Here is a 23,928-nt window from a genome sequence, read left to right as displayed (position 1 = left end):
ACAGTCAACTCTGGATCACAGATGCTGAGGGAAAAGAAAGCAGGACAGGTGTGAATTCTCAAATGCACCTGAATGGCCCCAAACATGTTTGTCTTCTATTAATGGTGGGCGGGTCAGTTGACCCAGGAGCACAATGGAAGATCCTAAATTTCAACCTAAAATTTCCTATGTGCCATACTTTCCACCCAGACACGAGGAATCACTGATCTAGAACCCAACAGAACTCCCATGGGAACACATTTATTTTTTTCCAAGAGTCCTTGGAAGAGCCCTGCCCAAGCTGTGACCCAGGCTGAGGTGTGAGTCACCCTGTGAGCCTGGCTGCCTTCACGATGCTGCAGATCCCTGGTGGCCGAGTCAGGACATCAGAGCCCAGGTAACCACACCCAAGTCTCCCAGAAACATAATAGCACCTCTCAGTTTCCTTCGCCAATGGGAAGAGGAACTCCAGTGCACAAAGTTTCCAAGCCATTTCTCTTTTGCTTCCAGTTGAATGTGGTTTCAGATCCTTTGTTTGATCGGCTGCCTGATTATCAGGGAGGAGGACTATGCACTGAAAACTAGGTAACAAAGCAACTCTGTCAAAATCTGATTCAAATGAGGTAGAAAAGCTAACCCCGTGGTTCTCAGGTTCCACAGCCTAGGACAGCAGGCAGCCCAGCTCACACTTTTCCCTGGGGTTGTGGTACACATTCCTATTAAAAAGGAAAAAAACTCGGCTCTCTTTCCTTTCACCTCCTTCAGAGCTATAAGCAGAGTTACAGTTGTGAACAATGGGATTAGCAAGATTCAAGAAGCATGAACCACAGTCAGAATTACCCAGGGCTGCCTCCAACTCACCTTACAACCTTTTAATTCCACTTCACTGTTGCCAAGAACTTGCCTTCCCTGACTAAAGCTGCTGAAATTGTGCTTATTTTTAGAAGGCAATTATTAACTAAGTCAATGGCGCTTTTGTGAAGGTTTTCTATAGAAGAGACAAATGCTTTATGGGGGGGGGGGGGGGAGAGATCAAAAGCTTTTCCTCCTGCATGAGAACCATCAGCCCTGAGTCCTCAGTTCTCTGGGTGCTCAGCTACCACCTGAGGAGGAATCTACCTCCCTAAAGGCAAGAGCATTCCTGTTCTGACCGGGGGGCATCCATTTACTCCTTGAGTCTCAAAAATTCAGACTAGGCAGCACAAGCACAGTTTACTTCTACAAAAGTCAGCCCCTGGCTGAGTGCTTTAGAAGATGGGGCCCAATGGATGCCAGTGACACAAATTCACTTTAAAATGCGTCTAAGTGGGACGCCTGGGTGGCGCAGTCGGTTAAGCGTCCGACTTCAGCCAGGTCACGATCTCGAGGTCCGTGAGTTCGAGCCGCGCGTCAGGCTCTGGGCTGATGGCTCAGAGCCTGGAGCCTGTTTCCGATTCTGTGTCTCCCTCTCTCTCTGCCCCTCCCCCGTTCATGCTCTGTCTCTCTCTGTCCCAAAAATAAATAAACGTTGAAAAAAAAAATTTTTAAATCCGTCTAAGAAATGATGTGAGCAATGGACAGATAGATGGGCAACATGTGGTAAAGCAAACATAGCAGAACAGTAATTGCAGAATCTAGGTGGGGGGTTTATAGTGTACATTATACAGTTCCTTCACCTTGCTTTGTGTTTGAAACCGTCATGATAAAAAGCTGGGGGAAATGTTAATGACCTAGAACACACAAGGACTGTGACACACACAGAAACAAAGAACCTCTGAAGTTGGGATGTGGTTAATGAACAGAGCTCTACGTGACACCTTTGAGAGGTGGAAGCTGAGACAAAGCAGAAATACCCAAAGAGAAGTAGCCACCAGCAGTCAGAATTTTCCTGTCAGAGGTGGCCAGGATGGGAGCTCTCCTGCAGAAAGGCCTACTCACGGACCAAGAAGGGGTGAGAGGGTCCAGGGTTAGACCAGAGAGCTACTCTGGAGCATGGCTGCCTGGATTTCAGGCCACAACAGCTTCACTACAGGGTTCCATCTCTGGTAGCTCTGAGCCTCTCCACTAAAATCAACAGACTGTTCCAGCTGCTCTCTGGGCCTATGGATATCTAGGAACAGAAGACTCTATTGTGGACTCCAAGGCCTAACTCTCTCCCACTGGGTCCCAGGCCTGTCCATGCCCTCCGCCATCTTGGCCTCCTTCATTCGGCCGCTCAACACCTATCACCTAATAGATGCCAAACGCTGTGCTTGGCCTTCAAAAGGTTTTGACCCTCCCACCTTCCGAAAGCCAGTTTTCTAGGCTCGGGCCCCTCCCTGGGTAACTCCAGAGGTATCTTCTGCTTCAGAGACTTGTGAGGGAGGATCCTACCCTACCCACAGAGCCAAATCCACTGGAGGAACGCTGACCTGCAGATACTGAAACTGGGCCAAGAGAACGGGAAGCCGACCCTTGTCATGTCCCGAGTCATCCTGTCCTCTTGGAGGGAAGGGCTGAGTGGCAAGGACAGAGCAAGAGGTACAAAGGTTGTGATCAGTATCTATGAATCCAAAGTGAATGAAGGATTTCACAATGAGCAAGCCTCACCACAGATCAATTTAAGACAAATTAAAAAAAAAAAAACAAAAAACTGAACTGCACGTAGCAAGAGGTGAAATAAGGCCAATAAAACAGGTCCCAGAAAGTTGTGAATAAATGAAAAGGCCACTGCCTATCCATGTTTGGGGCCTAATCCTAACATCTGAAGCAAGCACCATGGAGTTCAATCATGCTCACCCTACAAACAGCGCCCTGGTTCCTCTAACAAAGGGAGAATTCCGAGTTGCACAGAACTTGGAGGTAACTCAGGAAAGAATCTGATTGTTCCAAAGACCGCAGGCATGAGACGACACACACCTGGTGCTCAGAAGCCCCTCCATCCACACTGACAACTCACTTACGAAGGCCCTAGAACACAGCCATCCAGCCTATAAACAGCTCTGGGGAACAGAGAGACTACTCTCAATGTCTCCACTCCCCCAGCCGCTCATGTGGCACCCTGCACATAATAGGCACAAAAGTAAGAGTTGGCGAAGCTGGACCCATGTTGTTGAACTAATGTAAACCCTGACTGGCTACAAGTGCCAAAAACCACAGAAACACAGGCTGTTAGGGTAGGCAGGGGTCCCCAGAGAAGATCTGGTCCAAACACTGCTCTGCAGAGAAAACCCTGAGAGAGTATCAAATTTAAAGACAGCAGACCTAGTTAGAGACACTGCTTAGAATTTAGCTCTGTGGGGATGCAAGCTGGTGCAACCACTCTGGAAAATAATATGGAGGTTCCTCAAAAAAACTAAAAACAGAACTATCCTGCGACCCAGCAATGGCACTCCTAGGCATTTCTCCACGGGATACAGGTGTGCTGTTTCAAAGGGACACATGCACCCCCATGTTTATAGCAGCACTATCCACAATAGCCAAAGTATGGAAAGAGCCCAAATGTCCATCGATGGATGAATGGATAAAGAAGATGTGGTATATATATACAATGGAGTATGACTCGGCAATCAAAAAGAATGAAATCTTGCCATTTGCAACTACGTGGATGGAACTGGAGGGTATTATGCTAAGTGAAATTAGTCAGAGAAAGACAGAAATCATATGACTTCACTCCTATGAGGACTTTAAGAGACAAAACAGATGAACATAAGGGAAGGGAAACAAAAATAGTATAAAAACAGGGAGGGGGACAAAACGTAAGAGACTCGTTAATATGGAGAACAAACTGAGGGTTGCTGGAGGGGTTGTGGCGGGGGGGGGGGGGAGATGGTCAGAATTTAGCTCTGACACTTACTGGTTATATAACCCAAGCTAATTACTAAGCCTCTAGAGGCCTTGTTCCCTCGCCCACCTCGGGGAGGGTGGTCAACATTGCGTCACATGACAGGGCTGATGTGATTATATAACATGGCAAGGACTCACCAAGCGGTAGAAAATGGGAAAGCTAGTTACTACCATGTCTACCCATGCTGCCACCCACCTCCCATTATTTTGGCAACACCTAAGAGAAAAAAGGCCTTTCCGGTCACTGGTTTATCACCATTGCCTCCACCCTCCACCCTCTTCTAGTTTTCAAGGAACCTCCACTGCCAATTACACATCTTCATCCAAACCTCTGGGCTAGAGCTAGAAAACCAACCATCATCAGCACAAAAAGCCCAAGAAACCCAAAGCTTAAGGAACACCCCCCCCCTGCCCTGCACCGCACCAAAGGGAGGCTAAGACCCAAAGGGAAAATATCAGTACCCCAGGTCTGGGTGAGGACCAAACCAGAAATGTTCATGTGCTTTGCACAGAGGCTGCTTCCCTCCCATTCAAGCAAGAGGAACGAGAGCTTTCTTGGGAACCTTCAGGAGAGCAGGAGACGTTCCAGGTTCTATGTTCCATATGGCACCACAAAAGTTGGGCAGACGCCGGCCACCATACGTATGGCACTTCCTGACAATTAACATGAACAGAAGTTCAACATAATGGGGCGCCAGCAAGGGACAAACCTCCTGGGGAGGGTTCTCCTGGAGTTCATGAAGACCATGCCTGGGGGCTCTCTCCAGAGGTCGGAGAAGAGCCAGGGTCTGGAAGGAAGTGGAGAAGCTGAGGGACACTCTGCCAGACCGAGGGCTCAAAGTTCAGCAGCCCTAAGCTCGCCGACTCAGTCATGTCAGCCCTCATCCCGGAGCTGTCAGCGACAGTGAAAATAAGGCAACCTCTACCGTTTGCACGAGACAAGCTTGGGGTAGGTGTGCAGGAAGGCTTACTCTGCTATTTTCACCAATCCTCACCGCAACGAGGTCCGTATGGTAATGGCCATTTTGCAAATGAGGAAAGGGAGAATGAGAAAGATAAAGAAACCTGCCCAAGGTCCTGACGAGAAGGTGACATCTGTAAACAAATCATTATTGAGCGCCTGCTGGGTGCCAGGGCTATTCTGGGCTTTGGAGACACAGTGGCAAACAAGACAGTGTCTACTCGGATTTTTGTGGAGAAGGGAGATATGAATAAACATCTCAGATTCCAAAGTCCCCTGGTGGCTAATGGGGACAGGAAAAAATAGCCATCACGAAGCCAGCCTGTCTCTCTGAGATTCTGGGCATCAAGAATGGAAACAGAGCCCCAATCACTATCCAGTGGATTCAACAAAGTACAGGCACTGGGGCCCAAGAGCCTTGGTTTAAATTCTGCCAATTCCACTTACTAGCTGCATGACCTTGGTTAAGTTATTAACTTCTCTGAGCCTCAGTTTCCTCATTTGTAAAATGCAGATGATCTACCCATCCAATAAGGCTTGCAAAAATGCAATAAAATATTAATATGCGTAGGGTAGTCCAGGCTATAAAACCCGATAAATATTAGTTTACTAGTATGAGTATTGCTAGATTATTGTTGTAGATGCTGTTATTACTGTCAGTCACCAGAAAGAGAAGGGACTCCAGGCAGCTAATGGTACCAAGATCGGCAGCTCACATCCACACAAGTAGCCCCTAAATTCCCTCTCACTTGCCTTCTCTGATGTGCATCAAGTGATATTACTTCTCTGCACACCCAAAGAACCCCTCCAGACTGTCCTTAAAGCAGATTATAGACTCTGAGGAGGACAGGGATGTTTCAGCTTCAAAGCCCAGATGCCCAAGACGGTGACGTGGATCCAGGGAGGAAAAGGGAGGCAGCTGGTCCCAAACCAAAGACAAGACCAGAGGCATCCAGCTCCTAGGCTGTTGCTCCAGAGGCTAATGGGTTACCACATACCATGTGCTCCATACAGATACTGATCTCGCCGTCGCTGTAGAACGCGCCATAGAAGCCCACGATGTATGGGGAGTTGCACTCATGTAGAACCTGCAGCTCCCTTATGATCTGGTTCCGGATTGCAGGTTTGATCTCCAGGTGAATTAGCTGGGGAAAGAAAGGTGGGAGGAAGAGATGTTTTAAAAACACACGGATGGATGAATGAAAGACTTCTTAAATGCTTAAGCTCTTACAGGTGGGAGGAGAGGACACAGGCACGTTTTAACAAGTCTCTGCCCGACCAAAGCACTCAGTGCCAACCTACCATGGCAGGTAATGGTACGGGAGGAGCCATAATGAGGGGAGGACGGCTGTGCCTCCGCTCCTAGGAGCCAAGAGTGAGGAAGGGGGGCTCACCCCTCCCAAGCACAAAGCTGAAAGGAGCATTTCCTCTAAAAGGAGCCGGGAAGCCGAGAGAGGAAGACAAAGCAGCCTGAGGAGCCGGCTGGCACTCGGGGGCTGTAGAAATGGAGGGGTAGGAAGGACTGAGAGTGGGGACCCAAGCTGCCCGGGGAGCTTCCCTTGACTTCAGGAGCCTGATGTGGTTGAGATTTGGCCAGGGCCTCAGGTGCCACCCATGTCCCTCTCATGTTGCCCCTTGTTTCCTCCAGGCAGACAGGGGACAGACACAACAAACATAGGAAATGGTTGCTGAATGAGATGAAGCTTCTAGAAAGGGCCGCAGACAAGGAGTGAGTGTCAGAGGACATGGAAACCAGTGGTTATCAGCATGGGCTGGAGTGACCAGTGAAAGCTAGACAAGAGGCAGGCCATGAAGACGGGAAGACGGGCGCTGTTTGAAAAGATGGAGGGAGCAGCCTGCGCAAAAATACGTGGACGGAAGCAAGCATGGTGTGCCGGAGAACACAGAAGGGCCGGGCCTCGCTGGAGCAGGGGCTGTGTGCAGAAAGGGGAGGAGCACGGTGGACACAAAGGGGAGTCCAGCTCGGACACTGCCTGCCACAGAGGGGAGCGGAGATGCTCCCTGCAGGACAGTGAGGGGGAAGCAGCGGCAGGGCCGGGGCCAGGCAAACAACTTGAAAGCAGGGTCTGGTGCATCGCCGGGGCTGCCTAAAAGCAAGCAGCTTCTGCTGCACCAGATAATGGCAAACAGGCACCCTTGCATTCTTTCCAAAGCACGCAGAAAGCTCGCAAAGGTCACTTGCTGTTATTTTCCAGTCTGGGGATGGGGATAAATACCCTCACACACCATCAGTGTGTTTATCCTATAATCTGATAGATGACAGGAGCTCAAAATTCAAACAGCACAACAAGGTACCGAGTGAAAAATCCATCTTCCTTCCACCCTTGTCCCCAGATCCCCGATCTTCCAAGAGAGAATGCAATCACCTATTCACCAAGTGAATTCACCTAGTCACCAACCTGATTCAGTACTTTTTTCTTTCTTTTTATTTTTTGAGTGGCCTCACCTTTCTGGCCATGACCAGGCCAGACGGCTTATGGGAGACCTTGAACACCACACCACCGTTGCCGGCGCCCAGCTCGCTGATCTTCTCGAAGTCGTCATCCTTCAATTCCCCGACCTTCTGCTTCTGGGTAAGAAAGGCCTCCAGGCGCTTCCGTTGCTGCTCATCGAGCTCCAGCTCCTCCAGCTTCTTCTGCAAGGCCTCCAGGTTGGTCCTGTCCCAAAGAGGGAACATGAGTCAGAACCGACATCAGAGAGGCCCCCCAGAGGAGCACCTGTGCTATGGCGAGCACTAGCTCCGGGGCCGGACTGGAGAACGAATGGAGGGACTCCAAGGGAGGGTTCCAGGTGCTGCGGCCCTGCTCCCTTCACTATGCCACCAGCCATCACTCCCTGTCACTACTCCTCACCGACACCTTTCACCTCTCAAGGCCTCTGGTTCCTCATTTGTAAAACGAGGCCTCTCTCACTATGCTGCAAGTCTACAGAAGGAACCAAAGAATCTGCTAATATCCAAAACGAGCCACCTTCATTTGCTTTAAAATCCCAGTTCCGGGGCGCCTGGGTGGCTCAGCTGATTGAGCGTCTGACTTTGGCTCAGGTCATGATCTCACATTTGGTGGGTTCGAGCCCTGCCTCGGGTTCTGTGCTGACAGCTGAGAGCCCGGAGCCTGCTTTGGATTCTGTGTCTCCCTCTCTCTCTGCCCATCCCCTGCTCGTGCTCGGTCTCTCAAAAATAAATAAATATTAAAAAAAAAAAAAATGAAAACCCCAATTCCCAAAGCCCCACTAGTGTTGGATTATTAAGTTAGCACCACATACAAAATAAAATCTATTTCCTAAAAGCACTAAACTGAAATCAAACCAAACTATCACAACAGACTCTAAACTATACGGTAACAGCAAAAACCCTCCTCTCTAATGTGATCAGGTCCAGAACCAGGTTAATCAAAATAAAGCAAAGAATCATAAAAATACCTACCCAAAATTTTTATTTTTGCATATAATATACATATAAAGGTGCATTTATTCACCCATCTTCTAATGTAGGCGGGGCAAGGCCCTCTCTTTGAGTAAGAGTTCGCTAGTAAGAGCCCGGTGCCATCTTCCTCACATGAACCAGCAAACAATACATCGTCTATCACTTCCAATTCCTGAGTCCTCAGAGTAAAAATGTAGCCACTTACTGAGTAATATCAAAATAAAATTGTAAGAGTTTTATGATTTCCCTCAATTTTAATGCTCATCTAATTTGACAGTAATGTGTTTTAGTGAGTTGGACTTATTGAGTCTTTCCATGGCTTGTAATTAGTGTTCAAAGCGGGGTGGGGGGGGATCCCACTTCATTTGCAGTCATATTTCACCAGTTTATCTGATACTGAAGTATGTTACTTAATTGCAATGCCAGCCACAACTGAACAAACGATGCTGGGAACAGATGCTGGGAACACTCTGGTTCTGGGTAAGCACATAATTCAGCCAGTGGGTGCCGAGGCGAGTGGGCAAGGCAGAGAGCAGCCTGCTTAGCTGTGCATTCAGCAGGCTGGTGGGCAGTATGGGTTGTTGTACAGAGAACGAAAAAACATTCATTATTCCTGGGGGGTTTATAAGAACAGGGTGGTAAAGAGAGCGTCCACGGTGTTTCATTTGATTAGTCCCAGTCTAAACAAACAACATGGCGACAAGACAGGGCATCATGACACATCAGAAGGTTGGTGCCCAACCCCCAACATACACACCGTTTCTGAGCTTCAAGGGCAGGAGTAAGCATCATCTTCTACTCTTCGCTCACCCTCTGTTCCAACTCTCAAGAAGGCAGGGAGGTTGAGACCTACTGCCTCTCCAGTCTATGGAAAGATCCAATACTGCCTTACAAGTAACTGTCCATGGGGCCACAGAGCACACAAGGCTGATTTCACCAAGTTTCCTCCCTGGGCAGCTCTCAGGGAAGAATGGATGGTGCCACGGACTGAAATGCATCTCCCTGAAATTCCTGCTGAAGCACTAACCCCCAATGTAATCATGTTTAGAGACAGGACATTTAGGAGGTAATTAAGGTTAAGTAAGGTCATATGGGTGGAGTCCTAATCAGATAGGACTGGTGACCGGAAGAAGAGAGGTGACCTCCTTGCCTCCGTGCACACGCCAAGGAAAGGCCGTGTGAGGACACCAAGAGAAGATGGCCGTCCGCAAGTCAGGAAGAGGGACCTTGCCAGAACCCGACCGTGCTGGCACCCTCACCTTGGTCTTCCAGCCTCCAGAACCATGAAAAAATAAATTTCTGTTGTTTAAGCCAACCAGTCTATGACATTTTGTTATGCAGCCCAAACAGACTAAAACAGCTGGCAATTTTCTCATCCTGCTTAAAGGCTCAACTAAGCTGCCCCGGTCTGTCGGGGTAGGGACCCAGAACAAGCATGGCTGCAAGGGCACGGTGCCACCTTCAGGTTTCCTTTCTCTGAGATCTGTCCACAGAGGAACCCACCAAAGACAACATTTAGAGACACATGTCAAACACAGACAGACCCTCACAGCTAAAACTTCGATGAGGTTACAGCTGCCTGTAGGGCTCAGGAGTCAGGCTGGAAATGCAGCCTCCAAAGGCTTCTGTGAGGCAGGAACGCTGAGCAGGATGAGGAAGAGGGAAGGACCGAATGGAAGGAAATCACTCTCGTCACAACACTGCCCGTACTCTGTTTTACACTTGCTAATACATTTCAGCCACAACTCTACAATTACAACAGATAGCAAACTCAAGCACAGGCAGGTGAAGTGATTCATCCAAGGTCACACAGCTAGTGAGCAAGGAGTGAAACCTGGGCAGAGAGAATCTCTAATCTTATGCTGCACTACCTCTTCAAAAAGTTCAACACCTTCAAGGGAGGGCACTTGCAGACGTGGGTAAGGTCCCAGTGTGGGACATGTGCCATACCAGTGCTGGCTCATACATGAAGACAGTATACCTACGCAAAGAGCCCTTCACGCCAGATGCAATCCTCCCCGCACATCAAGCTGAACATTACCTTGCAAGTAACAGTGGCCACAAGAAACCCCATCCATCTGGCAAAGAAAAAGAGGAAATGTTGACTCTGCTCATTTTCCTGACTCTCAGTAGAATTAAGTAATTCTCCCACCTTCAGGAAGAAAAACTAAATCTTGGCTTCCTCCTTCTTCGACCTTCCATGCTCTCCTGCCCAACCACCTACCCTACCGGCTAAGGAACTGGCTCCTGATTCATGCTTTCAGAAGGCTATGCCACAGCAAAGGCTGTGCGCTGTGGTGGCAAGACTTTCCTGATGACTTGGGGGGGGGGGGAGGGAATGGTGTTGCCAAGCTACCAAGCCATTAGTAATCAGCAATCCCAGACTCTTATCCCCGAGTAGTCAACAACTAGCTGTGTGACCATGGACCAGTCATTTAACTTTGACACATATCAAGTTTTCTCGTCCGTAAAATGGAGTAACAACTCCATGCTTCCTTAACCAGGGGAGGATCGAAACAGAAAATGAATGGGAAGGAACAATGGAATCTTCACACACTTGTAAACTAATGTTAGGCAAGTGCCGGTAGGCTGGAAGACGAGGAGCCACCGCCAAGGCAGCCACCGTGGAATCCAGAAATGACTGCCTTTCCTTTAACAACTCTTAACGCCCTTGAAAAGTTTTTTTAAATAACTGTTGCCGAGGGGCGCCTGGGTGGCTCAGTCGGTTAAGCGGCCGACTTCGGCTCAGGTCATGATCTCATGGTCCGTGAGTTCGAGCCCTGCGTCGGGCTCTGTGCTGACAGCTCAGAGCCTGGAGCCTATTTCAGATTCTGTGTCTCCCTCTCTCTGACCCTCCGCCGTTCATGCTTTGTCTCTGTCTCAAAAATAAATAAACGTTAAAAAAAAAAAATTAAAAAAAAAAAACTGTTGCCGAGAATGAAAGACCAAGGATTTTATCTGAAGGTGAAAGGAAAATCCTGGCATCAAAATGGCTTTCAGTACTCATTAAAAAGAAATCCATCAATAATGTAACATTCTTTAGTATTGCTTCCTCCTGCACAGGGACTCAATGGTGTTCAACAAGGCTCATTTCTGCCCCGCCCCACCCCAAGGCAAAATGCTTCAAGCAAAGGAAACAGGAAGAGAGGGGACTGTCACCCCTCAACCACACCACAAATCTCCAAATCTCAGAGGCCAAGACCTGTCTCCTTCACAATCTCTGGTTTTAACTGAAATCAGCAAATTGAGAACTACAGATTGAGAAAGGAACCTGGAGCCCAGAACAAGAACTATCTGACACACACACGGCCCTCTCCAGGGACCAGTTGTGACATCTGACCCCCATCACCCTGTTCACCACAGCAGAGAGAAAATGACACATGGTCACGTGCATTCCACACCACGGCTGTCTTACAGTAAACACAAGTCTGTCGAGATACAAGATTATAGGTTTGAAATGGGAATGCAGAGAAGAGCAAGGAATGTGGAAAAACACAAGGGCTGTCATTTATGCTCTGAAAACTCCAGGGAGGCACAATGCAGTGGGTGGAGAGGGATGATCCTATGGGCCGGAACATCTCCTTCTCTCTCATCCCACCCATCTGCTGCGCATAACTGCACCGCCACAACTGGAATCTTGCATTTGTGGCTCAGTGGTTTAAATCAGGAAGCAGGACAAAATGTAGCACAAGGAGGGAAAGGTAAAGACCTCCTGATCCAACCCATTTCAAAGGTGAGGAAACGGAGGCCCAGGTCTCTCAGCTCCTAGAACAGAGCTTCGTTCAAGGCCTCACACTGCCTTCCCCAACCCTGATGGTCACCGAAATGGGAAGGGGGAAGGAGGTGACGTCTAGACAAAGGAATGGGGTCTTCAAATGGCCACACACCAAACAGAAATGAGCCAAGGAGCACACAAATGCTGGCCTGTCACCAACCTGAGCCTTGCTCTAGCCCTGGGTGGCAGGCCCTGCCTTGGCCAGGAAGGAGCACAGAGAGAAGAGCAGAGGGTGACCATCAATCACTGAACTGGAGGAAAGACAGGGTCCCGGTACCAGCAGGTGGGTGTCCTCAGAGAGCCCAGGGCGTTGGGAAGTTCTCTGTCCCCTGTGGCATCTGGCAGATAGGAACACTACCGGGGCAGGCAAAGAATAGGGAAGACAGGAGACCTAAGCTGAGGGGGAACAGCACCAAGAGACAAACACTGCAATCCCTCAATTCTCACCCTATATCACTCCCATCTATGAGGTCTTGGGCAAGCTACTACCCTTCTGGTCCTCAGTTTCCACACCCATTAAAAAAAAAGGGGGGGGGGGGCGGGCAGTGTGGTTGTCTGGTTATCTCTGAGATCCAAGCCTGGGCCCGTGACAGCCAGCTGAGGAAGTACAAAGTAAGACTGAGGGTGCGTTCAGGTTGAAAAGCTGAGGATCTTCAAAAGAAGGGAGATGGGAGGGAAAAAAGAGAACTGGTCTTAGGTTCTCTATACAGTCAAACCCTGGACAGCGGGGATGTGGGGGTTACAAAGAGCGTAAAAGAGAGGAAGAAAGAAGAATGGGCCTGACAGAGGAAGGCAGAGGGGCCAAAGGCACAGCTAACCACTTTCCAGACTCCAGCCTCGGCCGGCCCATCTGTGGTAGGGAGTGCAGTTTAGGCCAGCCCCAAACAACAAGGTGGAGAAGAGGCTGTATACCCTTACACCTCAACCCCGCAGGCCATGCTGGGAAGGGCTGCTCAAGTAACTAGGCGATAAAACTCTAGGTCATAAAAAAAAAAAAAAAAATGTTCTTCTGCATCTAGGTAAAACAAAAACAAAAACAGAAACAAAAAAAGGGGGCAAAACTAGCCTATACAGTTATAAAGTAGAAAAGTGAACACCCTTTGGAGTGGGGAGCAGTAACCAGGAGACACGTGATGACTAATTTTAGGTGGCAGGGTAACAGGGTGGCAGGGCCACAGTGCTAAGGTATGTGGTCAAACTCGATTTGGAATGTTTTTACTAAAGTGGGGTTTTGAGGGGGGGGGGTGGAAATTGGTGAACTCTGAGTAAAGCAGCAGATTACTCTCCATAATGTGAACGGGCCTCACTCAGTCAGTTTAAGGCCTTCAGAACAAAGACTGGCCTCCCCAGAGAAGGAATTCTGTCAGCAGGCTGCCTCTGGACTCCCAACGTCAAGTCTTCCACGGACCTCCAGCCTAGGCTTCCACAATCACATAAGCCAACCCCTTTAAAAGTTCCGGTCAGGTCAGTGTCTGTCTGCCTCCTCTCTCTCTCTCAATGCCCATCTCTTCCTCTGTCTGTATACGTGTATCTTAGATACTGTGATCAGATTTCTTTTTATCCTTTTCTTCCTTGCGTCTCAGTTTAAATTTCTTTCTTTCTTTCTTTCTTTTTTTTTTTCCAGTGTGGATAATTTCTTTCAACCTATCTTCAGGGTCACTGATTCTTTCCTCAGTTCCCTCTGGTCTGCTGATACACCTGTTGACCTTTGATATCGTGTTTTTAAATTTTTCTAGCATTTGCACTCGATTCCATTTTTAGTTTCCATCTCTTCTGAAACTCATTTGTTCTTGCAGGTCGTCCATAAATGATGGTTATTTTAAAGCTCCAATTCACCGGAGTCTAGTTCTGTTATCGGCCTTATCTCTTGCAGGTTGTTTTTTCTCTCGTGACTCTTTGTGCATTTTAATATTGCATTTAGTGGTGCATCGTAATAGAAGACTAAGGACTGAGGCAAATTGTCTTTATGCTTAGAAATGGGTGCATTCTTCGGTCGTGCTGTATTAGTCAGGAATGGAGCTAGGTTTGGGTTTTCTTGTGAATGCTGGTAATTTCAGTGCACCACAGGCTGCAAGTTTCTCGAGCAATGGGTTTTGTCTTGTGCTGAGAGTGGAGCCTGAGCTGCAGAGGGTTTTTTTTTCCCCCTTCAGTGTTCCCACGCCTCCCTCAGCTTTGAACCATCCCATGATGCCTGGCCACAGAGTGGGGTCCTTCTCCATGCCCTTGCTCCTCCCCCAGGGGTGGACTGCTATCACTCATACATAATAGTCTCACGGGATCTCTATGACCACCTTTGATTTACCATCACATCACTGGCTGAAGGTACCCTTAACTGTGTATTCCTCCTGCTGCTTTCCTAAGGGCCTTCTAGGTGTCAAAATGCATGCATCCCCAGAGAAGGCCTGGGAAGATTAAACAGTCAGTATAGTCTTAAAGGAAAAAGCAGTCCGCACGTACTGCTGGACACGAAGTAACGACGCGAAGTAACGACCAGGGCCTCAAACTGTACACGGCACAAGCCAGACACTGTGCCTGTGGTAGCCATAGGGAGGTTCTCTCTTGTCCTGGTCTTGAACAGGCCCTGTGAACGTGGACTTCCCCTCCTCTCCATGGCAACCAAAACTCTGCCTTGCATCTGTGGCAGTTCTTGGGCAGGGGAAAGTTTCCTATTCCTCCTCCAGCATAGACCTCTGCTTCATGTTGGTGTTGAACCCAGCTTTGGGCTTAGATTCTTAGGCAGCTGTGGGAAGACACGCTTCAGTACAGCCATTCTCTCGCCCGGTTCGTAATGTGCTTCACTGAATTTAGCACAAGTATTTTTTTCCCTTTTCCTTGAGGCTGGCTGCTAATGTAAATCAATTCTTGGCCACCTACTCTTCTCTGCTTGCTGACAGATGTATAGGTGAGCAAAGCCTCACAGTCGTTGCTCTTGAAAGCAGCCCCCAGACCCAGGGCCAGTGACACAGGCAGGAAATCAGCTGCTTCTGGGTCAGCACAAAGCTGGTCTTTCATAATGGGACATAAAACTACCAGAAAGAAAAACAAACAGACAAACAAACCATGCATGTGGCTGCCATATAATATACTCCATGCTTAATAAGCGCGAGGGCTTTGGGAGTCAGAAGACATGGGTTCAATTCTGAAAGTCACTTGGTCTGTGAACTATTCACTCACTTCCCCTCAATTTTTCTCATAGGTAAAATAGGCAAGTTAAACTACGTGGTCTTTAAAGTCCTTTTCAATGCTAGAAGTCTCTAATCCTAACATCAGATTCGTCCTGTAGTATTCCAAGGACTGAACTCTGCAGCTAAGTCCCAGGGCCAGGCATCTCCACAAACACTGGCCATTTTCCCATTCTGCTTTTTAAAAAAATTTTTTAACGTTTATTTATTTTTGAGAGAGAGAGAGAGAGTTGAGTCGGTGGGGAGGGGGTTGCAGAGAGAGGGAGACAGATAATCTGAAGCAGGCCCCAGCCTGTGAGCTGTCAGCACAGAGCCTGATGTGGGACTCAAACTCACAAACCGTGAGATCATGACCTGAGCTGAAGTTGAAGGCTTAACCAACTGAGCCACCCAGGTGCCCCTCACTGCCTTTTTTTTTTTAAGTTTATTTATTTATTTTGAGAGAGAAAGAGAAAGAAAGAGTGCGCATGCCAGAGGGGGAGAGAGACAGAATCCCAAGCAGGCTCTGTGCCATCGGCGCTGAATCCACATGGGGCTCGATCTCACGAACCATGAGATCATGACCTGAGCTGAAATCAAGAGTCGGACACTTAACCAACTGAGCCACCCAGTCGTCCCATCACTGGTTTCTCCTTTGAGACTATACTGCTCTATCTTCCCAGGCCTTTTCTGAGAATACATGCATTTTGACACCAGAAGGCCCTAAGTGTGGCAGCAAGAGGCATACAGACAGCTAAGGGCTCTTTAAGCCAATTATGTGATGCTAAATAAAAGATTGTTGTGGATGGGGTGCCTAGCTGGCTCAGTCAACAGAGCAGGCAACTCCTGATCTCAGGGTTGTGAGTTCAAGCACCACAGTGAGTGTAGAGCTTACTTAGAAAAAAAAAAAAAAAAAATGGGGTTTCTGGGTGGCTTAGCCGGTTAACTGTCCAACTTCAGCTCAGGTCACAATCTCACGGTTCATGGGTTGGAGCCCCACGTCAGGCTCTGTGCTGACAGCTCAGAGCCTGAAGCCTGCTTCGGATTCTGTGTCTCCCTCTCTCTCTGCCCCTCCATCACTCCCCCCTCCCTCCCTCTCTCTCAAAAATAAACATTAAAAAAATTATTAAAAAAAAAAAAGGTTGTAGTGGAGATCACATAAGCATGTAATGCAAAAAAATGTTGGAATCATCTGAAGGGCTTAACAAGTAGTTAATACTGTTATGCTGTCGGCAGCTAATTACTGGTTAGCAAGGGTAACATTTGATTTGATAGTGCTCACTACTGATTTACTAAGGACCCGTAGTATGACAGGCATTCTGAGCAAGGTAGAGGAGCCCCTTTGGTCTCCTAACAACACCATGATGTGATCACCACTGCCAGCCCCATTCTGATGAAACTCCTGCATCAGTATGTTTTCATGCAATAAATCAATAGCCTGGCAAAAATGTACAATGTAGTTAAATACCGCCTTTGTTGCCTTTCACTGGTTTCGCGGCCACTCCCAACAAAGACTGTGGGGCAAAAACTGTCTTGCAGTTCCCCTGATTTTCTCGAGGCCTCAGACACTGACAGCTCCGTAGTTCAGGAGATGCCGGCCTAACCACACTGAGTTTTGTAGGGGCAGGAGACCAGAGATGGGCTAGAATGATACGTAAGATTTAGACAGCAAAAAAAGGAGAAAGGGCATTCTAACATGGTCTACTCTGTAGAAAATGATATAGAATAGGGATTTAAAAATATTATAAGCAAACAATGTTAGAGGAATAGAACTTAAAACGAGAGTCAGGACAAGTGTTTCTCTTTTACGTCACTTTAAATCAAGTGGCTTCCAGGCCAATCAACAAATGTTTCTCAAAGTCAAGAAAACAGGTTTAAATAGTTTAAAAAAAAAAAAAGATAAATATGGGAGCCTGGCTGGCTCAGTCAATAGATCATGTGACTCTTGATCGTGGCATAAGTTCGGGCCCCCACAATGGACAGGAAGCCTACTTAAAAAAAAAAAAAAAAAAATCACATATTCTTATCCTTAAAAAAGAAAAACATAAGCAAAATAATAACAACAACAACAACAGGCAATACTCCCCTGCCCCCGGAATCAAACAGGCATCCGAAATTATACAAACTGCCTTCCCCTGGCATGTTCCTATAGAGAGTCACGCTGAAAAACACACACAGGCACACACCCACGCAGACGAACCTCTGGAGTGGCAGGACCACCCACTCAGGCAGACTCTTCTTAAATATTGAACAACATCCTGGATCGGAGAGGGGGTGTCATATTGTTGCTTGAAACAACTGACAGACTATGCTTTCTTCTGCTCCAGTGGACAAAATTTGTTTCCTATTAGCCATATATGAATTAATTCCTAAAGGATCAGTCTTCCAGAGAAGTACCAAAAAAATAAAAAAAAAGAGAGAGAGAGAAAGTGATGAAATCTGGAGGCAGATGGGGAAGAAAAAAGAGAAAATGAAGGACAGAAAGGAGCATCACCTTTACTTGAGGGGGAAAGAGGTACGTAAGAACTGTCTGATAAAGAATGAAATGTAAATGTAGCTGAGATGAGCTTCTTAAATGCTGGCCATGTTATACCCACTAACTTAGTCCTCACAACAACATTAAAAACTAGGTATTTTGTTCCCATGTTACAGAAATGGAAATGGAGGCCAGGAGCAATTAAGACTAGGGCTGGAACTCCAAAACTTACCTTCTCTCCACACCACGAGCCAAAGACCTCATGTCCTTCCAACAAATCGCCCACCTGATCAACCCTAACACAGGTGTGTACCCGTTAGTGACCGATTCCTTTGAAGCAAAGAACTGTGCTGTACTAAAAGGTCCCTGGAAAGACAACAAATCTACCCAAAGAGGAATTCCTTTCAGAGGAACATCCAAGGCCGATATATTTTGAATGGGACAGGAAGGGAAGAGAAAGGACACGGCCCAGGTGAAGCACACTGGTAGAAGCAGTAAAAATTTGGGTGGCCATAAGAGAGCCAGGGGCCTACTGAGGGAGGCAGGGTGGAGAGGAGGCAGCAGAGAGTACTGAAAGCGAGAAAATACCATAGACAACCCAAGTGGAACATCCAATAAGTATGTGGTCACCCTCAGAAAAATCAAAGGGAGCCCTGGGCCTGGTGGTGGCCACACAATGGGTGTGTTCCTGAAAGGACAAGTTGGTTGATTGTGGCCTTGTAAAGATGATGTATCTGACCCCAGATTTTGAGACGCTGATATAGAGAAAGACCTTTTAGTAACTGCCTGTGTAGTAATGGCCAATGCTGCTCTGGGAATCAGCAGTGAGAGTTGTTCTTGAATGAGAGAAAAAGGTACAGGACCAGATGCGGCCATCATCCTAGACCTCATAACCCAGAGCCATGAGGAAACTCGAGTCCCCAAGGCAAAAAAGGAAGAGAGCCAATGCTCAAAAGCACAGCTAAGGCAGAAAGATAAATTCAGGAGAAACAGCATTCAAAATGCATCTCCAATTCTAGTCCACATGGAGAAATCATCAATTCTCCAAACCTGTTCCTTCCTTAAGCACATGAACAACATGTCTATTACAGCTTGGCCCCTCTCTTTGATCCAGGTACACACTAGAGGGGTCAGCAAACCTCACCTCTTAGCATACATCATCTCCGAGAAAAATCATACTCCCCACATCACCATCTGGCAATGCTCAGGGAACCCTGCAGGACCATGACTAGAAGTCCATACAAGTGCTTACCTTGTAGAAAACTACTGGTTAGGTCCTCAAATTAATAGCAGTTGGCCTGGTAGGGTCAAAATGTACCTGGCAGAAGTAAAATCACAGACCAGAGGGAAAATTTAATTAAAACCAAAACCAACAGTGCTTGTTTCTGTCTTCTGAAAGGAGGGACAGGGGCAGGGGGTTGGTTAAGTGTTTGTGTTAACAAACCCCCTTCACAACAAGGGCTACCAGAGGACCAGAAGGCTTGCCAACAGTTTAAAAGGGCCTGATCCTCAGCCATGGCATAGGCAGGAGCAGATCTGAACAGCACATAGGGGTGGAGCTGGAGAAATGATTTAGGCTGCAGAATAAGCTGGGAGAAGCCTGTTTGAAGAGTGTCTGTAAAGTAGCACAGGAGGAAAGAAGGCACCGGGGCAAAGATCACTTAAAACCAAAGATATCTAACGCCATAAGATTTTTAAGCTGTCTTTATTGCTATAATGTAACACACCCTCCCTACCCCAGACCTTCAGTCCAATCTGCATTGCACGAAAATAGCTTTTTGTATGTTTCATTCTTGTTGTTTGGTGAAAATCAGGAAAAAAGGGGCCGAATTCCAAGCTGATTCAACACAGAGCAAGAAAAAGAGAAAAAAAAAAACACAGAAAGGGAAACATGGGTCCTACAGAAGCACAAGTGACCATGAGAATGGAAACCTGCAGGACCACTTCAATCTCGAGGGCAGGGGACGGGAAAGTTGAGTAGACATCTGGCTGATACCCATTTACGCCCACAGCTGTGAAAATGCAATGCAGATTATTCATAGAGCACCCACTGTGTGACAGGCACAATCTGTGCTAAAGGCTAAGAAGGTGCAGATGAGGAAGACTGGGTCCCTACCCTCACCAGGCATCGTGTGTGTCTGTGTGTGTGTGTGTGTGTGTGTGCGCGCGTGTGCGTGCGTGCGTGTGTGTGTGTGTGTGTAAGAAAGAGACCAGGAGACAAAGATGTAGAGATGAAAGAAAGAAACAGGTATCACAGTGCAAGCCAAACACAGGTAAGGATACTAACAAGCAGAGCAGTGAGTAAGGTAAGGGAGATGGTAACGCTGAGGTGGGCACAGGGGGCTATGAGAACAGAGATAAGACTTCCAATTCCAAGATTAGGAAAGGAAAGAAAACATAATGCCCAGGTTCAGTCCTGAAGGATAATTCAATTTGCAGCAGGGGAAAGAGCACCCCAGGCTTGGGCATCAGCATGAATAAAAAGGCACTGAAAGTTACAAGCAGTTCCAAGTGGCCAGAAGGTAGGTGCACCAGGAGAGTGCACAGAGGCCGGAAGGTAAGCTGGGGCTAGACCATGAAGGACACAGCACACCATGCTAAAGAATTAGGTTTGAGGAAGGGGTATTAGGGAAATGTTGGTCACAGGGTACAAACTTGCAGAAGATGAACAGCCTGGAGACCTAATGCACAGTACGGAGATTAGAGTCAACAATACTGTATCATATACGACAAAGCTGCTAAGAGATTAGATCTTAAATGTTCCCACCACAAAAAAGAAATGATAATTAGGTGACACCATAGAGATGTTAGCTAAAGCTATGGTGGTAATCATAGTGCAATACATAAACGTATCAAATCAGCACACTTATACGTCAATTATACCTCAAGAGAAAAATTTTAAATCTTAAGATAAAAAAAAAAAAAAAAAAGAGATGGTCCCAGCACACCAGTCTGGAACGCCTCAGGATGTTTCGAGTTCAGCAAAGAGCCATCTGACATCTTAGTTTCCAAAAAAAATGCCACAAGATTTTAATTTTTTAATTTAAAAAATAAATTAAAAATGCCATAAGAATGCTTTCTTATATTTAAATATCTAAAATACATGCAAAATAATCACAATTTAAGTATGTGGTTCTGGGATCAAATCACCCAAAATGTGCACATGCAAAATAGATATATGAATAAGTGCAAAAATTCTAGTTTGGGACCTTCACAGAAATGGAATCACGAGCTACACACCTCAGGAGATATACTAGCTTCCTTGAGACAAAGAAGATATAAAAATCTGAAGTCTAAAAGCTGCTGAGCTCAGCTTTCCAAATCCTTGGAAGCCCACAGGGGACTTCTCTTCCAGATAATTGAACTCTCATTACCCTGGTCCAAAGACTGGCTCAAAAAGGGCTTTGACAGTATTTCTCACACACCAATCCATAGTCCTGGATTCAATTCCCAAGCCCAACACTCATTTGCATTATTGCTATCTATGTGATACATACAGAAGTGATGGCTGCTTTTCCAGCGATGCTTGAGGCTCACCTATTTCAATTACCAAATCCCAGAGGGCTCTTTTTATTTGCAAAATTGCATCATCAATAATTTGCCTCCAATGTATAAACCATGCTTCTAACAGAAGGTACCAAGAGTATGGAAACAACCCTGAACTTGGAAGTCAGAAAATTTGGAGCCCTCTGTCAACCCTGCCGGTAACTGGCCATGTAACTTTGAACCTCGAAATGGAAGTACACTCTTGTCCCGTATCACAAGAAGCTGTTATGAGCACCTGGACAAACAATGGGTAAGAATGTGTTCTGAAACAGATAAATAAGTAAACACATCAAAGAGGCTTTTCTAAAACAAAAAACTTTTTTCTAAATTATTCTTGGTTAGGGGCACCTGGCTGTCTCAGATGGTGGAACATACGACTCTTGATCACAGGGTTGTAAGTTTGAGCCCCACAGTGGGTGTAGCTTATTTAAAAGTAAAAACAAAAACAAAGAATTAACTAATTAGTTAATTCTTGGTCAGAAGAGTGTGATTGTGGTTGACACTTTACACTAATTGTGAATCCTCAAAGAGCATTCAATAATACACCAAAGATCAATATTAGAAAATAAAACCGAGAAAAAAAAAATTAAAAAAAAAAAAAAAAAAAGAAAATAAAACCTACTAGGACAACACTCCAGTGCATACTAAATTTGAGATACTGTGGGGCAAAAAAAAAAAAAAAAAACAAAAAAAAACAAGAAAACTGCAAAACCAGTATCATTAAGCATTCTTTGGACCCTGGTCACTTTGGGTTAAAAACTCTGCAGGCTCTGTCTGGCACTCAAAGAGAAGCATGTTCTTACAGCAGAAGATAAAAAGGTATGTCCACCAAGCTCTTCCTCTTCACTTCTCCCCCACCCACTTCCTTTTCTTCCAAAGGAGAACGCGCTCATTTACCCACTGGCTTGCCACATCCTGCCTCGGAAGCTACTTCCTAGGAGCTGCTCTGGCTATTCTGAGAGGAGCTTTAACTCCTTCAGGCCCCCAAACCACTAGTATATTTATGACATCCCCACCCACCACAGTCATTTCCAGTCTAGTAACTAGAATCCATTTGATCATAAAATACACCGGCATCCTTCATGCCATGCACTGCATTAAGTTAGCATCTGACCTATAATGGAGTCCAGTAAGAGCCACATCTCTTGGTCCCACTTGGGGGCTCCAACTAGTCCAGCTTTGCGTAATCACCCAAAAAGGACAAAAAGAAGAAATGATTCAAGAAGAGCGATCAAGAGGGGCGCCTGGGTGGTGCAGTCGGTTAAGCGTCCGACTTCAGCCAGGTCACGATCTCGCAGTCCGTGAGTTCGAGCCCCGCCTCAGGCTCTGGGCTGATGGCTCAGAGCCTGGAGCCTGTTTCCGATTCTGTGTCTCCCTCTCTCTCTGCCCCTCCCCCGTTCATGCTCTGTCTCTCTCTGTCCCAAAAATAAATAAACGTTGAGAAAAAAAAAATTTAGAATTAAAAAAAAAAAAAAAAGAAGAGCGATCAAGAAGCTCAGTGCACATAATATTGCCCTTGATATCAGTGGAAACCCAATGAAGCCAATCTCCTGTCCCACACGGGCTCTGTAAGCTAACACCAGCATTCATTCATTCCACATTTACAGACCGCTGACTGCATGCCAGGCCTGGCGAGAAATGGAGCATGGAGACAGAACTATTAAATCTCCAGAAGCTCATAGTGTAGATCATGAAACCACAGAAAATATATGAAGATCACACGCACGCACACACACACACAAAGTGCTTTGCCTCCCAAACAGTTCATGGACAGCCTTGCCAGAACTTTCCTGAGGGAGACCAGGCAAAATTTCAAGGACAAGACGATATCGGACTTCAGCCTTAAAGGAGAGGGTGAACTCCCAAATGCTGGCAATAAACTTGACAGAGAAACCCCAAAGGAAACGTACAAAGCCATGGGTAACATTTTACTGACTGCCTACTGAGTTAGGTGTTATCCTACCACCTTACATTTAACTCTCACAACAAACATACAAGTTAGGTAGTATTATCACCCCCATACTTAACTTACTAATGAGGAAGCCAGGGATAACAGACGTTAAGAATTCCAACTGATGTAAGTGTTTAGGGGTGGAGGACTCCAACCTCAGCTGTCTGCCTTTAGGGATCACTCCTCCAACACAGAGCAAGACTGCCCACTAAGTGCCAGAACAGAGTTCATAACTGTGGGGAAGCTGGTCATAGAAGAAGAGAACAGGGCATAATGAGCTCCTCTTTTCCCCTTGCCCTTTACAGTCAAGAAAGAAGAGGAAGATACACAGTTTTTTAAGCCAAGAAATCAACACTAATGACCTACTACATGAAGACCCTGTACAGAGAAAAACTATCTCCTGCTGTGCTACAACTGGCTTCCTGCTACATACATCACCCTAGTACCGGCTGAACGGACCCCGCTGGCTGGCCAGCCTATGTGTCTCTCCTAAAAGTGCCCCCGTGGACAAGAGTATGCACACCCCAGACGGGGGGGACCACAGAACAGTCCATGGCACACCAGTTGCTGAGCTCCCGAGACTTCCCCAAGTCCATCAGCAGGAGAACGTAGAACACTGACGCTTCCATGACAAATGACAAGTGTTTTTTCAAGCTCCAGGCTTGCATCTTTAATACATTTTAATAATCTTCAGCAGTTTTGGGATTCTATGTCTTATCCGCCATTTTTGAAACCAAAATATGATGATTTTTGGAGCCAAACGGCCAAAAGGTATACTGTTAAGAGAGAATTTAACATTTTTTTTCCTCTCTCTCTCTACATACTCTTAT

General features: G+C 46.7%; 1 protein-coding gene across 2 annotated transcripts in view; it reads right to left on the bottom strand.

The window, feature by feature from the left end:
- MAP2K1 (mitogen-activated protein kinase kinase 1) overlaps positions 1–23,928 on the bottom strand; it is a 79,426-nt gene that overhangs the window by 33,698 nt on the left and 21,800 nt on the right. For both annotated transcript variants that reach the window (XM_040493039.1, XM_040493040.1), the window contains exons 2-3: positions 7,212–7,422; positions 5,743–5,889 (exon numbers count right to left, since the gene is read on the bottom strand). In XM_040493039.1, coding sequence (XP_040348973.1) covers positions 5,743–5,889; positions 7,212–7,422 — 358 coding nt within the window. The remainder of the gene's footprint in view (positions 1–5,742; positions 5,890–7,211; positions 7,423–23,928) is intronic.

This window comes from Herpailurus yagouaroundi, unplaced genomic scaffold, assembly GCF_014898765.1.
Source record: "Herpailurus yagouaroundi ecotype Mexico unplaced genomic scaffold, PumYag 184, whole genome shotgun sequence".
In the NCBI taxonomy this organism is placed as follows: domain Eukaryota; kingdom Metazoa; phylum Chordata; class Mammalia; order Carnivora; family Felidae; genus Herpailurus; species Herpailurus yagouaroundi.
Note: the sequence above shows the minus strand (reverse complement) of the source record. Positions and strands in the feature narration are given on the sequence as shown.